Source organism: Sinocyclocheilus grahami, unplaced genomic scaffold, assembly GCF_001515645.1.
Source record: "Sinocyclocheilus grahami isolate Dianchi unplaced genomic scaffold, SAMN03320097.WGS_v1.1 scaffold1077.1, whole genome shotgun sequence".
NCBI lineage: Eukaryota > Metazoa > Chordata > Actinopteri > Cypriniformes > Cyprinidae > Sinocyclocheilus > Sinocyclocheilus grahami.
The window spans coordinates 86,309-101,396 of NW_015506256.1; the positions used below are offsets into that span (position 1 = coordinate 86,309).

At 39.6% G+C, this 15,088-nt stretch overlaps 1 protein-coding gene across 1 annotated transcript in view; it reads right to left on the minus strand.

Moving 5' to 3' along the window:
* Positions 1 to 12,125: 12,125 nt before the first annotated feature.
* Positions 12,126 to 15,088, minus strand: part of LOC107566464 (uncharacterized) — a 13,867-nt gene continuing 10,904 nt past the window's right edge. Inside the window, exons 4-5 of the mRNA XM_016251925.1 lie at positions 13,363 to 13,651; positions 12,126 to 13,014 (exon numbers count right to left, since the gene is read on the minus strand). Coding sequence (XP_016107411.1) covers positions 12,308 to 13,014; positions 13,363 to 13,651 — 996 coding nt within the window. The 3' untranslated portion in view covers positions 12,126 to 12,307. The remainder of the gene's footprint in view (positions 13,015 to 13,362; positions 13,652 to 15,088) is intronic.

The following is a 15,088-nucleotide window of genomic DNA, read 5'->3' on the forward strand; positions in this document are numbered from 1 at the left end:
TGAAGATAAGGGCAGATGTAAGACCCCCGAAGGAAATGAGTAGATACAGAGGTATTACTCTGATCCGGACAAAAGCGCTGACGCCTGTCTGGATCACATCCCTTAGGTCTTTTACTTACCTTCTTTTGACCCGCGATTCTTTCTGCCCCTACCCGCAGGCGGGGGAGGAGCGCGAGCCACGACACAAGCCTTCTGAGCCAGTCTCTGATCCTCAAGCCGAGACGGGCTAGGACCCCTGGGTTTGTTCGGGCTCAGACCCAGACTTCATGAAGGCTGCTATCCCGGTCTTTCAGTAGGTCAGCCTGATATGCTTAGAGCATCACCATCGTGTGCAACGAAGCGACAGCCCGACCTGCTGCTGCGTATGCCCTGGCATCCGAGTGAGATGTCAAGGAGGGGAGTCTTAGAGGAAAAAACGGCCTCTTCCATTCCTTCTCAATGTTTATATGGAAAAAAGGAAGAAAGGAAAGCTCGCCTGAGCTGGAAGGTTATGGCCAGAAAAATAACGTTCATCGAGATACTTTGCGACATCACTTTCTTCACCCGCTTCATGGCAAGTAAAGCCTCCCTAATTTCCAAAAGCTCATCATACGCAGGGCAGGAGGATTGGGAAGGCTCAGCCTCAGCTTCTTTGCCCTCCTCAGACATTTCCTGCTTTTGCTGGGCTGATCCCAGCAGAGCACTGGCCCCTGAATCAAACAATGTTAATGAAATAACATTATCCTCCAGCGGCTCACTCTCGTACACAGCCGACGATCGCGAAAAGGAAACCCCTCTTCAAACTCATCGGCCAGATCCACCTGCGATCCCCATGAGCCCATTCCCTTCCGTGCCTCAGCATCGGTGGGTCCTGAATCGCGGGGAGACCATAGCGAAATGTATTAACATGATGATGGTTGTCTAATGGGCAAGAACTGTATAGAAGTTTAGAATTCAGAATTATGGTGTGTCCCTGAATCTGTGAGATGTGTTGATATTGAACTAATATGTCTCGATCCTTGTTTTCAATCCTGCAGGTCATTAGACATGGCACAGGATAATTCCAAGACATGGTGGTAGCTAAAGATGAAGACGGCTTTTTCTGATTCAAGATAAAGTCTGGATAACAAAGGTTAGGTGAAATCAGCATTTAAACGGAAGATAACCTTAGGAATACTCCTGGCATAGCGTATTTTAGATTGTAATTTGTTTTTATTTGGAAGTTAAACATTTACATTTTATCATTTGTGAATGATTAAGGGTTCTATATTGTCATGAACGTAATATTACATTCTGTCTAAGTCACAGGCTGTTGAAAAGATTATTTGTGCTGTAAGAGAGAGACTGCTTGAGTGCAGGCAGGGATGGTGCTCTGTCTGTCTGTTATTGGCCTGCTAAAGTAAAAAAAAACAAAAAAAAACAATGATATTCAAACTAAAACACAGATTTTCTAAAAACAAATTTATAATGAAGAGAAATGTTTTTAACTGGTTAAGGGACCATGTAAATAACTAGGTAAAACCTGCAGAAAAATGCAACATTTAACATCTTTTTAGAGTTAACACCAAAAGCAAACCATGAAAATGAGCGGTTAATAGTCACGTGTGTCTAGTGTGTGTGTGTGTGTGTGTGTGTGTGTGTGTGCTTTGAAAATCTAAAAATGCAGAAAGTTTCCTGTGAGGGGAAAGTTTAGGGGTAGGGTTGGTGTAGGGCCATAGAAAATACGGTTTGTACAGTATAAAAACCATTACGCCTATGGAGAGTCCCCATAAACCATAAAAACAAACCTGTGTGTGTGTGTGATGTTGACTGCACTTTATGTTTTGTATGTGTTAGTTCAGGGCACTATTCTGTCCCTATTGTGTGTATATTGTGTCACTAACTGTGAAATAACAAACTTTAAAGAAGCTGACAATTCTGAGTGAATCTGGCTGGAAAAGATGATACAGAACATGGGACGAGCTTTAATTGGATTGGTTATCCAGCTCTGTCTGCCAGTGAGCATGAAATATTTTGCTTCAGAGGCAGAGTAAGCTGTCTGGAGGAAATCTGGCTGCAGTATTAAAGACGGTGTTTGGTTTAGTGTTGATGGTAAACCTTGTTTACCCAAATATTTCTTCAACCACTGTGCTAAATTGATGCACGGGTTGGACCAGGCATCAAAAGGGGGGATAGTAAGGCAGAGAGCAAGCAAGCCACACAGTTATGTATAAAGTGAGGGATCAAAGGTGCGTGATGGTAACACCCTCCCTCACCAATGAAAGAAAACCCATTGCAACGGCTCGCAAAGAGTCACCCTGGTGAAGATGGAATGTCCATGCAGGCAAACGAGATGATCAACACACCTGGAAGAAGATGTGGACCAACTAATGGTTTAAGTTTAGCAAAATAATCCATTTGTTTGATGCTTTTTTTTTGATGATTTTATTTGAATTCAATCAAACTAGGGCTGAGTATTGATATGGATCACATTATTTGATTGTTTACTGATTAATTCGAAATGTTAGGTAATGTAAATCGAAAAGAGGGAAATCTCAATGCTATAGACAATTGTGAAAATAATATCTAATCTAGGGATTATTCTTGAAAGAACTTGAGGGTTCTAAAATCCTAATGCCGACATTAGAACTATAGATGCTACAATATGTGTGTGTGTGTATATATATATATATATATATATATATATATATATACACATACAGATATATAGCTACAAAAGTTGTTGTGAGTATGTGAGTAAGAGAGAAATGTATTACCGAACCAGGTTCGAATATTATAGTGCAATAGATTATAGATTGAAGCTTGCAATATAGGGCAAAAACAAAATCTGGCTAATCATGATAATCTGTGAAGTATGGTATGAGTAATGGAAAAGACATCCCGTGATGGATCAATTATGAACTATTTAAGTTTTCCAAAATGACCCACATTGGCTCTGAGTTAGTTTAATTATTTTAGGTTTTAGATATTGTTAGAATATATCACGTTCTCTGCCAGAATATTTCTGTGAGTTTGCCTGTATGTGCTCTCACTCCCTCTTTTTTCTACCCTCTTTTCCCTTCTGTGTTCTCTCTCTTTACTCTCTGCAGTCTTACCTCTCAATTTATACATGCATGCCCACATAGGTATATTTCTTCTTGGGCTCAAATGGTGAAATGATGGTGGGGGCCTCCTCATACCCAGGTTATTGAGTTCGGTCTGTCCTTTGCTCAGAGTTGAGGTATCCTTCTGCTAGATGTACTCCTATGATCAGAACTTCCAGCCCATATTCCCATTTTATATAACGCACAGATGTAATGCATATCCATATGTTTGCCAATTGTATTCCTTATACATTCCTATATGATGTAGTGTACAATTCTTATTGGATAAACCACTACACCACCCCTTACAATGTATCTATATAATCTACTGATGTAATAATAAACTTTGAAGAAGTTTGTGGACAGAGACTCCATGTTCACAACTCTTTCCATGGGCCCATGATTTCATGAGTGGTGGGAACTGAGAATACTTTGGGGGTGACGAGAAATAACGGGGTTAGTTAAGATTCATGTATTTTAACAGTAACAGATTTAATGCCAGGTCAGCAGCCTAGGCTATTCTCATGGGAAGAGCTAGGTTATACAGAAGTTAATTTTTAAAAACGACATTAAAACAATAGATTGAATTATAAAACTTTTTCTGGTTAGATCTTATTAAATAGGTACACTGTAAAAAAAATCCTGTAAATTTACAAGTAAATTTAACAGTAAAATGCTGTTTTCATATAATAACAGTACGTTACTGTTTTTTGCGATGCATTGTGGGATATGTTGACCAGCAAGAGTATGATACTCTTATTTAACAGCATAATACCATATTTTCCCTTGTACATTTGCATATAGGAAGACATTTTGGTTTATCTGCACGAGGTCATTTTGCAGCTCTGCCTTTTATTGTTTTATTTCTAAAGCCCTTTTGTTTTCTCAAAATATGCATTTAATATCACCTAATTTTCCAACAATTCTCAAACGATTTGTTCGAAGCAGTTCTAAGATTCAGTCTCTCTAAACCCCTCCTATGGTCGAGCCTCATTGATTATAACGGATTTTTGTGAGATTGCGATAAACTGAAATGAATGACAGCTTTAAAATGATTATAGGGAGCGCACACTCTTAAAAATAAAGGTGCTTCAAAAGGTTCTTCAAGCGATGCCATAGAAGAACCATTTTTGGTTCCGCAAAGAACCATTTAGTCAAAGGTTCTTTAAAGAACCATCTCTTTCTTACCTTTTTATAATCTGAAGAACCTTCTTTCGCCACAAAGAACCTTTTGTGAAACAGAAAGGTTCTTCAGATGTTAAAGGTTCTTTATGGAACCATTTAGACAAAAAGGTTCTTCTATGGCATCGTGAAGCACCTTTATTTTTAAGAGTGTAGCTAAAATAAAATAAAAGACCACTTCATAAACCAGAGAAGGTGAACATGTTTGGTATTCTTGTGGGGAAAAAAACACATACAAGTCCTGTCACCGACAGCCAGTTTAGTTTCACGTTTCTTTGTGTTTTTGTTTTAAAGGGGATCATATGATGTTGCTAAAAAGAACATTGTTTTGTGTATTTGGTGTAATGAAATGTGTTTATGCGGTTTAAGGTTAAAAAAAACACATTATTTTCCACATACTATACATTATTGTTTCTCATCTATGCCCCGCCTTGTCGATTTTTGCAAAGCTCATCGGTCTAAAAAGCGAGGTGTGCTGTGATTGGCCAGCTATCCAGTGAGTTGTGATTGGCAGAATACCTCAAGCGTGTGACGGAAATGTTACGCCCCTACCATATTGTGATGCCCTGTCCGGCTGGAGCGACAAGACAAAAACATTAAAACCCATTATAAACGAGGCATTTGTTGCAACCAAAGGGGACATAATTACGGATTATAATGACTTACACTGCCTTTTTACACGTTGCATCGCGCCGCGTAAACATAAAACCATGTCTGCATTTGTGGAAGAAGAAATGACAAACAACAAGCACTACACTACACTGCTCAAAACTCATGTTTGAATTGTCAGTGGCAAATCCTTTATATATAAAAAACATACTTACAGTCTGTGAGTCAGAACAGCCGGCATTGTAGTCTACTCTCCCAGGATCAGGAAACAGTCCTCCATAAAATGTGCTGCACACATCTGAATATTTGGGTTAAACTGTTCTGGAACAGTGTTGTAAATACAACTTACAGGGTTAGTTCACCCAAAAATGAAAATTAGGCTGCGTTTTACTCACCCCTGAGGCATCCTAGTTGTATATGACTTTCTTCTTTCAGACGAATCCAGTCGGAGTTATATTAAAAATTGTATTTGATCTTTCAAGCTGTTTAATGCCACTCAGCGGGTGTTACATTGCTTCAGTCCAAAAGAACTTAATTAAAATCACCCATCCATAAAAAAAGTAAAAAAAAACTGCTTCTGTGTACAACTGTTGGCGCAAGCTACATTAAAGTGATCATTACGTTTTGAATATGGATATTTTTCTTACAAAAACGCATTGATTCGCTACAGAAGGCCTTTGTTCACCCACCCGAGACACTTTTTTTTTTATCTAGTCCTCTGCTGCTGCAGCTGTATGGATTCTTAACACATTTATTGCAACTACATTTAATCTTTTTTCATCAAACAAACAGGCTAATGAATAGCTCAACACAACTCATACCGGGGCAGAGTCTAGACAGGGCTTTCTTCTGTGTAGATATAAATTCAATTTTTTTCCCTTAGCTGGGCATGGCAGGGTATGATATGACAGCTGTCTTAGCCTACCCTGCTCACCCAGTAAGTCTGTTTGTTTAATTAATTAATTAATTCGTTTCAAAATAAATATTTTAAACACTAAGACAAAAATGAAGGAATAATAAATTGGCTTGGGTATACATCGGCCTATAATGTTCATGCAAGAACTGTCATTTTGACGGACAACCGGAGAACAACAGATATTAAATAGCCTACTGTTAGAGTTTTATAATGTAGTCTTGTGTTTTATTAACATTTATTATAATTGATATCTCAAAAGGATTCGCACTCGCACTGCAACACAAGATTTTCATAAAATATAATAACTTGCCATTTCGGTTTGTTTCTCACCAAACCTTCAGTATACCTTCAGAATGCTTGGAATATATGCCACGAGATGCATATGATTATTTTACGACAGATATGCATCTGCTTAAAAACAAAAAACAAGACCTAAAGTCACCATTCTCTGCCATTAAATTGGCAAGTGCGAGCAGGACATTTTTGTGTTGTTAAGTAATAAGCCTTTAGAACAACATTAAGGTGAGTAGTGACTCTAGTTCACACAGTTCCAATAAATTGCGATGGGTTAAATAAACTCAATAAGCAGACATACTACAGTCAAGCACAGAAATAAGCAGCAGTCATATTTAAAGCAGTTTAAATTAATATTGAGTACTGATTGATGTTCACTTGGATTTTTTCCCCATCGAGGGGAAATAACTTAATACTCTGTCATTTATAGTCATATGGTAAAATGTATATTTTTAGTTGTGTAACGTTACGTTCAAAATAACTACAAAATGCCTTTGAAAAATAAAGAGAACAACAGAATGCGCTGCTTTAGCACATCTCGGTCTCCTTGAGCATCTTTCTGGCGCATGCCACAGACATGAACCACAGCGAATACTTGTCTTTTAAAAGGCTTCATTTAGATTATTTGACGTTAAATGCATCATATAAGTCATTTTGGAATAAATCACAGTAGGCCTATGTATCATGATAAAAAAAGCGACTTTACAGTCTGGAAATACTTTAGGTTATAGCAAATTATTTCGGAACCCCCTATCACGTTAAGAACAACTGGTCTACACAGAAGAAAGCCCTCTGCCCCGGTACGAGTTGTGTCGAGCTATTCATTAGTCTATTTGATGAGAAAAATATGAAATGTAGTTGCAATAAAATGGGAAAATTAATCCATACAACTGCAGCAGTGGAGGACTATTATTCTGCTGCATGATACTGTGGAAGAACTGATGACTGCATGGTTTGATCTTCGGCTGACCAATCAGCAGAAAGGGGCATTTAATTCCCGCTCACATGTAGAAATCAAATATTCAAGCTGTTTATTCATTTTTCTACCCCTGAGCGAAAAAAGAAAATTTTATCTGAATTCTCTTTTTTCAATTCTTGGGGAAAAAAAACGAAAAAGGAGCCGTTTTCTCATTTTTCTACTTTCAATATTAAACCAAAAAACGAATGATCGAATGATACACGGATTATACACGGACCACTGTCCCTGTCATTGCTGCTGTCATTCACAAAGCACATCTGTAGATTCACCCCATTCTAAAGCCTATAGTGACAGTGCAGTGAGAAAAGATGAAGGATTGATTATTTATTTATTTGTTTAATTTCAGATTTTATTTAATGTGAGATCTTTTTATTAACAGTTTGTTGTTGACCTTTTTATTTCAGTGCTGTTCATTGTATATTCAAGATTTGTAGTCTGAAATAAGCATAAATTAAAAAAAAATCTGAAAAAAAATGTTTGGCAGAAAAGAAAATACATTCATGCAAATATATATACATGCAATATGGGAGAGATGAATATACATTTTAAAGATTTAATTTACATAACTCATGTGCCATTGGTTGTTGACCTTTTATTTAGATGCTTTTCATTGTATTTTAAAGATTTTGTATAGTCTGACATTGTTGTTGCATAAATAAAAAGAAATGTAGATAAAGAAAGGTTTGGCAGAAAAAAATGCAATGTGAGAGACATATATATTAATTTAGAAAATTTAATTTACATGACTGATGGTCAACAATGCAGCTTTCTGCTATTTTACACGATCACACTGTCATTGTGTAATTTGCTAAATGGATATTGTATTTTGCAGTGGGGTGGAATACACAACAAGACCCTTAAATTATACTCTTTAGAATGCATTTTGATTAGTAATCTATCAGTGTTATTTGAGAAAAAGAACCAACTTATTTTTTTGTAGTAATCTGTTTTTAAAGTATAACTCTAAAATAAGAACTTCAGATAGAATTTACTGAAAAGAGAAAGAAAGAGTGAAAGTTCTATTTTTAGTGTCTGTGAACTGCAGTGATATACATTTCCCACAGAAAGCTGTGCATTAAACTTTTCTCTTCAGTTGCAATATAATTTTGTGGTTATTGATATTCAAATAACACATTGGCTATAGGCTTCAATTGAAGTCTAGAAATGAAGTCTTCACTGGCAGAGTGTACTCCTGTAGTTCCCTTTCAGTCGGTCACTCTCGACGTCACGTCGGAGGACCGACAAAATTGGGATCTCGCTTAGAGGGACCAATCTACTTCGAGTGTAAACTAAACGAGCCAATGCACATTGGCATGCGATTATTGCATCCAGCTGCTGCTGATCACAGCGTGAGTATAAGTAGGCAGCAGGTGCAGCGCATATTCAGCTTTTTGCTTCGGAGCCGAGCGATCACATCATTCTGCTCCTGAATACTCTACTGAGAGAAAAGACTGAACGAGTTCAGCGCGCTCTTGAAGAGCTCTCCGTGTTGGTGGACGGCGCTTCAGCGGTGGTGGTTCCCGTGTCGAGTGGGTTGCACACATCAGGCTGCACTACCCCCTGTTTGTGTTGCAGATGATCATCTCCCCTGTGTGCCTCAGCACGCTAAAAGAGCTTTTTCCCCTAAAAGAGCAATTTCGGGTGCGTCTTTCTAAAGACGACGTTGCTTAGCAAACTTGACGTTACGTCTTTATAAAGACGATGTGGATCTTGCTATAGACAACGTATCACCCAAGCGTTTCTGGATGCGGTCGTTACCTGGTGCTGGGTGATGGTCACGATGCCGCGGGGCCTTCGCAAGTATGCATTTCCCCTAGTGAGCCTTCTGGCACAGTTGCTGTGCAAGGTCAGGGAGGAGGAGGAGCAGGTCCTGCTGGTGGTCTATTTGCCTTCCCGGACCTGGTTCCCAGAACTAATGTTCCTTGCGACAGCCCCTCCTTGGCCGATTCCTCTGAGGAAGGATTTACTGACTCAGAGACGGGGCACCCCTTGGCCCCGCGTCCAGACCTCTGAAAACTTCATGTCCGGTCCCTGGACGGGACGCAGAGGTTCTGAGTGGCCTACCCCAAGAGGTAGTTGACACCATCACTTCAGCGAGAGCGCCTACGCTTGAAGTGGAACCTGTTCGTTGAGTGGTGTTCTTCTCGCCGAGAAGACCCCCGAAGATGCCCGATCTGAGTTGTGCTGTCCTTTTAGCAGCAAAGGGGTAGAGCGAAGGCTGTCTCCCTCCACCCTTAAAGTTTATGTTGTTGCAATCGCTGCTAACCACAACCCCGTAGAAGGAGTTCGTGGGGGAAGCATGACCTGGTCGTCAGGTTCCTTAAGGGGGCAATAAGGTTAAATCCTCCACGGCCCCCCCTCTATTCCCTCGGGGGATCTGACTCTGGTGCTCACGGCACTACAGCAGGGCCCATCTGAGCCTTTTGCAGGCGGTTGATTTGAAGTTCCTCTCAATGAAGACTTTGCTCCTGCTAGCATTGGCCTCCATCAAGAGGGTAGGGGATCTGCCCGCATTTTCGGTCAACGATTTGTGCCTAGAGTTCGGGCCGGCTGATTCCCAGGTAACCCTGAGGCCCCGGCCCGGCTACGTGCCCAAGGTTCCCACTACTCCCTTCAGGGATCAGGTGGTGAACCTCCAAGCGCTGCCCTCGGAGGAGGCAGACGGTATGAGACTGGTTCTGTGGTATCTCTTGTTTATATTCTGTGAAATATGCGCTGTGGAGTGGAGTGCGGGAAAATACTGTATGCTCTTAGATTTTAATGCTCATTGGACTTTCCTTTGCTTGGATTTCTAGGAACCTTGTTGAAACGCAGATGCAATACAAGAAAAGACCCAGAAAACAGCAACTCTAACACTAACACACATGCCCAGTCCATGGATTTGTGATGCAATAAAATGTCATAATATGAAGTAAGTGATCAATGGTAAGAGGTTTCTGTCTTTATTAAGAGAAAGCACTAAAAATAATAATTGTACTCTACATACAGTAATTATGCACATACTTGTATAGTACAGATTAAATAAAGAAACAAAATTAGCAATATACCAGGCATATTTATTTGTCATGTATTTGCTATTCATTCCCTGAGTCAACATTTCAGACTCTCTGTTTAAACGTCATATTCTCCCATTTACACTGTTCTTTACAATCAGATTAATAGTAGAACAAAGATGAATAAAAATAATCCTGATAAAAACAATAGCATTCCCAGCACTTTTTGCAAATAAGTGTAATTTGATAAATGAATGAATAAATAAAGATAATAAGAATAAATTAAATATATACACACACACACACACACACACACACACACACGTATATACAATTTTCCTTCTCAAAGGGCTCCAAACATTAAACAATAAGCACAGCAGACTAAAATAGCCACAAAGTCAGATTTTTTTCCCCCTTTTTTTTCTGTCAAACATTTGTTTGAACAAACAGTGGAAACAAAGTACACTCAGATGTTAAGTGCGAAATGGGGTTGACTGCTCAAGTTTCCATGAATTATATGCTGAGAACAAATTAGATATTTGATATGCAGTGAGATGATTACAAGCCCAGCCCACAAAGATTGAAGTGCCTCATGGTGAAACTGGACAAATGGTGCTTCGTCATCTAGTGGCAAATGGGACAACACCAAAATTATTATCTGCTGATTTTTTGATAACTACATTATCAAAAGTTTGGAATAAATGTGATTTTTAATGTTGCTGAAAGAAGTCTTTAATGTTCAAAGACCGCATTTATTTAATTAAAAAAAATACCATAAAAACAGTAATATTGTGAAATATTATTACAGTTTAACAGGATGTTTTAGCAGCAGCCAGTAAAGGTCACCGGCTAATGGACTCCCTCTCATTCTTCTGGGCCTTACGAAAACACAGTTCACTTCAATAAATGAAGAGAACGCTCACAGATACAGTCTCACAGCATGTAGTGGGCCACAGAATACCTCGCAGCCAGGAATATTTGATGTGGCATTTTAAAATAGATGTCATCCACTTTCATACAGCTACCTACAGCGGCTAATGAATGCTCATGACAGTTTAAATAACGTGCTGGATTTCAAGGGCATGAAGGTATTGGTGTGGAAAAAAGAGACAAGCTGATGCTGGGAGTGTGGATAGGAATGTATAATATAAATTCTAATTTTGTGCTTATGTCAAAATCACTGCTGCCTCAATGAATGGCAAATTACAGATTAAGTGATGAAAATATTTCTAAATGTTCTCTGAGTGTTCAAAACCGTTTTTAAACGTTTGCAAACACTCCGGTTATCATTTTGCAAACATTATGGGAATGTTACTTTTGATATGTTCCCTGAACATTTTGAAACCACTTGTAATATATTTTTTTAAATGTTACAAGAACATCCAACAAAAACATCTCTGAAAAACGCTTTTGCGTTAATGTTTTAAAAACATTAAAACCAGATAACTTTGAACAAACGTTATATTAATGTGACAGGCAGGACATTTGTAAATCAAAGATATCCTTGCCAGAATGTTAGTCAAAGTTCTGAGAACTTTCTCGGTTAGATGGGTAAATACACAACTGTGCAACCATTCCTGATGTGATGCTATATTGGCAAGACGAAAATGTTCTCTCGAATCTTCATACTACGCTCAATTTATTGCCATGGCAACACAGTTGCCTTCTGGTGCTCAGAATGACTAACATAAAAAAAAATGCTTTGCACTAAATTCCAGTACAATCATAAGGACTACTGTGGTGAACGTCAGTAACTTTCCCTTCCTACATCAATAGGCATACCTATTTTTCTCTACCCTTCTGCCCACATTCCATCTTCAGGCTGATTGCAGGCCAGTTCCACTGATATTAACATTTTGATAAAAGAATACATAGGGTAGAGGTGAGGCTGATTCATGATGCACTCAAAAACTACAGAGGCAAATGAGAAACACTAATAACTCAGCTTGTGATGCAATATTAACAATCGGTAAACCAGGTTTACAATAGTCTTAATGTTAACAGCTAGATTTGACTGCTTTCATTAGACGATGAGATGTTGCCACTAGCCTAGCAGTTAATGTTAAACAAAAACAATCATCCAGACAAAATTAAAAAAAAAAAGACATTTGATTTATTGAATTGTTTGAGAGAACAAAAGGACAAAATTAATGAGCAGGAGTCACCCCATACACAACATATTCGCATTAAATCAGGAGGCAATCTTTCTCAAAGCCACATGCAGCACATTGCCAACCCAAGTCTAAATAGCGGCCCTCAGTCCTCATTCATTTCACGGGAAAGACTTGGGATCCAATTCGGAAAAACACACAAATTTAAGAGCGAATGGTTCTTTTTCATAACTCGTATAAATGGGGGGTTTATAGTATTGGGGTGGCTCTTTGAGAGGCTGGTTAGCTAAAGGTTGGCATTCAGCAGCTGCAGTTATAGTACAGGGTTGAGGAGTGGTGGTTATAGGTGATGCGGTAGGGGATTTTGGAGGCTGCACTGGGTATTGTGGATAAAACTGTTGCAAATAAAGAGGGTACACTGTGGGTTGCGGTTTCTGGCTTATTGCGGGTGAATCTGGTGGGGGAGAAGTGGGGATGGCTGGAGCTGGTTTCAAAGTGGGAGTTGGTTTGCCATGATAATCGGGGTAGTAATATGGCCACATCATATGGGGGTGCTTTGGAAATTGAGGGTTCTGGTTTGGTGCTTGGACATCTGTAGAAGATTCCTCCGCTGGCTCGGCTGTGGGATAACCCTTGCCAGGATAATGGGAGTAGGGATATGGCCACATCATATGGGGGTGCTTTGGAAACTGAGGCTTCTGGGTTGGCACTTGGGCATCTGTAGAGGATTCCTCCACTGGCTCGGCTGTGGGATAACCCTTGCCAGGATAATGGGAGTAGGGATATGGCCACATCATATGGGGGTGCTTTGGAAACTGAGGCTTCTGGGTTGGCACTTGGGCATCTGATGGAGGTTTCCCTGCTGGCTTAGCTGTGGGATATGGCCACATCATATTGGGATGCTTTGGAAATTGAGGGTTCTGGTTTGGTGCTTGGACATCTGCAGAAGATTCCTCTGCTGGCTTGGCTGTGGGATAACCCTTTCCAGTATAATGGGAATAGGGATATGGCCACATCATATGGGGGTGCTTTGGAAATTGAGGGTTCTGGTTTGGTGCTTGGACATCGCTAGAATGTTCCTCCGCCGGCCCAGCTGTGGGATAACCCTTTCCAGTATAATGGGAATAGGGATATGGCCACATCATATGGGGGTGCTTTGGAAATTGAGGGTTCTGGTTTGGTGCTTGGACATCGCTAGAATGTTCCTCCGCCGGCCCAGCTGTGGGATAACCCTTGCCAGGATAATGGTAACGAGGGTAGTAGTAAGGCCAAAACTCTTGTGGAAACACTTGAGGGTACCCATAAGGTAGAGGTTTGAGTGTTGCAGATAGTTCTGTCATAGTTATTGTAGTAACTTTATCAGAAAAAAGGGGAGGCAGCAGAATCTGTTGATATGAAAGAGAATGAGGTCCTATGAAGGTTTCGTTTGCAGTTGTAGAGGTCATAGGACAAGAAATGACTGCACCGTTTCCCTGCCACTGCATCTGCATTACATAACTCCCGCCCTGAAAGACAACATGAACAATACAGGTTGGTCTTCCTTACGCTGTGCTCATAATGCACTGAATAAAAAAAAAATAATAATTTAGTAAGTAGTAAGTAGTTGCAAACAACTTTTATATTTATAAAAAAAAAAAACTCATATATATATACACACACCCATACATACACACACACACAGTGGTGGGCCGTCATGGCCAGCAAAGCCTTCTCTGCTGGCCTAAACACTATCAGAATCACTGATTTAGTTTAATATATTTTTCCATGAATATATATTAAATTTCCAATAGTCTATTCTCTTCATTTCATAGCTTTTCTCTTGGTTGGACTGCATGTTTATATTAGAGCTTTTATCCAATCATATTTCAGCAATCGTGTTGCCAGGGTCAAATAAATCTGCCTTAAGGCCTTCAGAATCAACATTGCAAGTCTGTTAGCTTAAATCAGTGGCAATGAAACCATTGCTTTAATCAATCAGATTTCGAGTTGGCAGCACCAGGGCCATCTAGCTGGCGAACGATAACGTCAGCATTTTCTTGTCCTTTGACTGGATGGTCAGCATACTAGCTAACAAACAGCATCACTGTAAATCATTTTATTAAAACTTATTACGGTTCCTCAGGTTTAGATTTTCAGTGCATTTTGAAAACAGTTTCCCCAAGTGGAGCTGTATTAAGCGGTCTTTTCCTCCAGACCAGCGGGGAGATGAGTCACAGAGGTACGTTAAAACACATGTACACACTTTTCTTCATCGTCTTGTATGAATTATTTTAATGTTACTTGCTCACTTTCCTAGTAAAGCTGTGAGCTGTATTAAGCGGTCTTTTCCTCCGGCCGCATCGCCGCTGGCAGAGGCAGATCAGCGGCTGCGGGGAGATGAGAGTCACAGAAGTACGTTAAAACACATGTACACACTTTTCTTCATCGTCTTGTATGAATTTTAAATGTTACTTGCTCACTTTCCTAGTAAAGCAGTGCTAACCACTATTTTCCTCCTGCAGTGCGCTGGCAGACCGGCGGGAGACTCGTGAAGACGAAATAAAGCAGTAAGAGAACATTAAATTGTTAGGTCAACTTTAAAACACATGTAATCACCTTATTTGTTTTATACCAATGCTATCTGTAAGGTATAAATGCGTTTGGGTGAATAAATGTCTGTAAGAACATCGGATGGACTGTATTTGTGTCATTTTGTTAGGTTAATGCTTCAGCTACAGATGATGTGTTGCGCAATTGTTAATTGGGTTTCTTTCTTTAGTAATGGCATTCATTCTCGCTACATAAGATACCTGTCTGTTATGTAGTGCCCTGTTATACTGCATTACTGTGTAATATTTATGGTTTCTATAGCCGTGGCATCATTATGATGGTATGAAGAGATGGATTAATTCATGTAGGACGCCACTGAAGGCCTAGGTGTAAAATGCACGGCCCGCCACTGC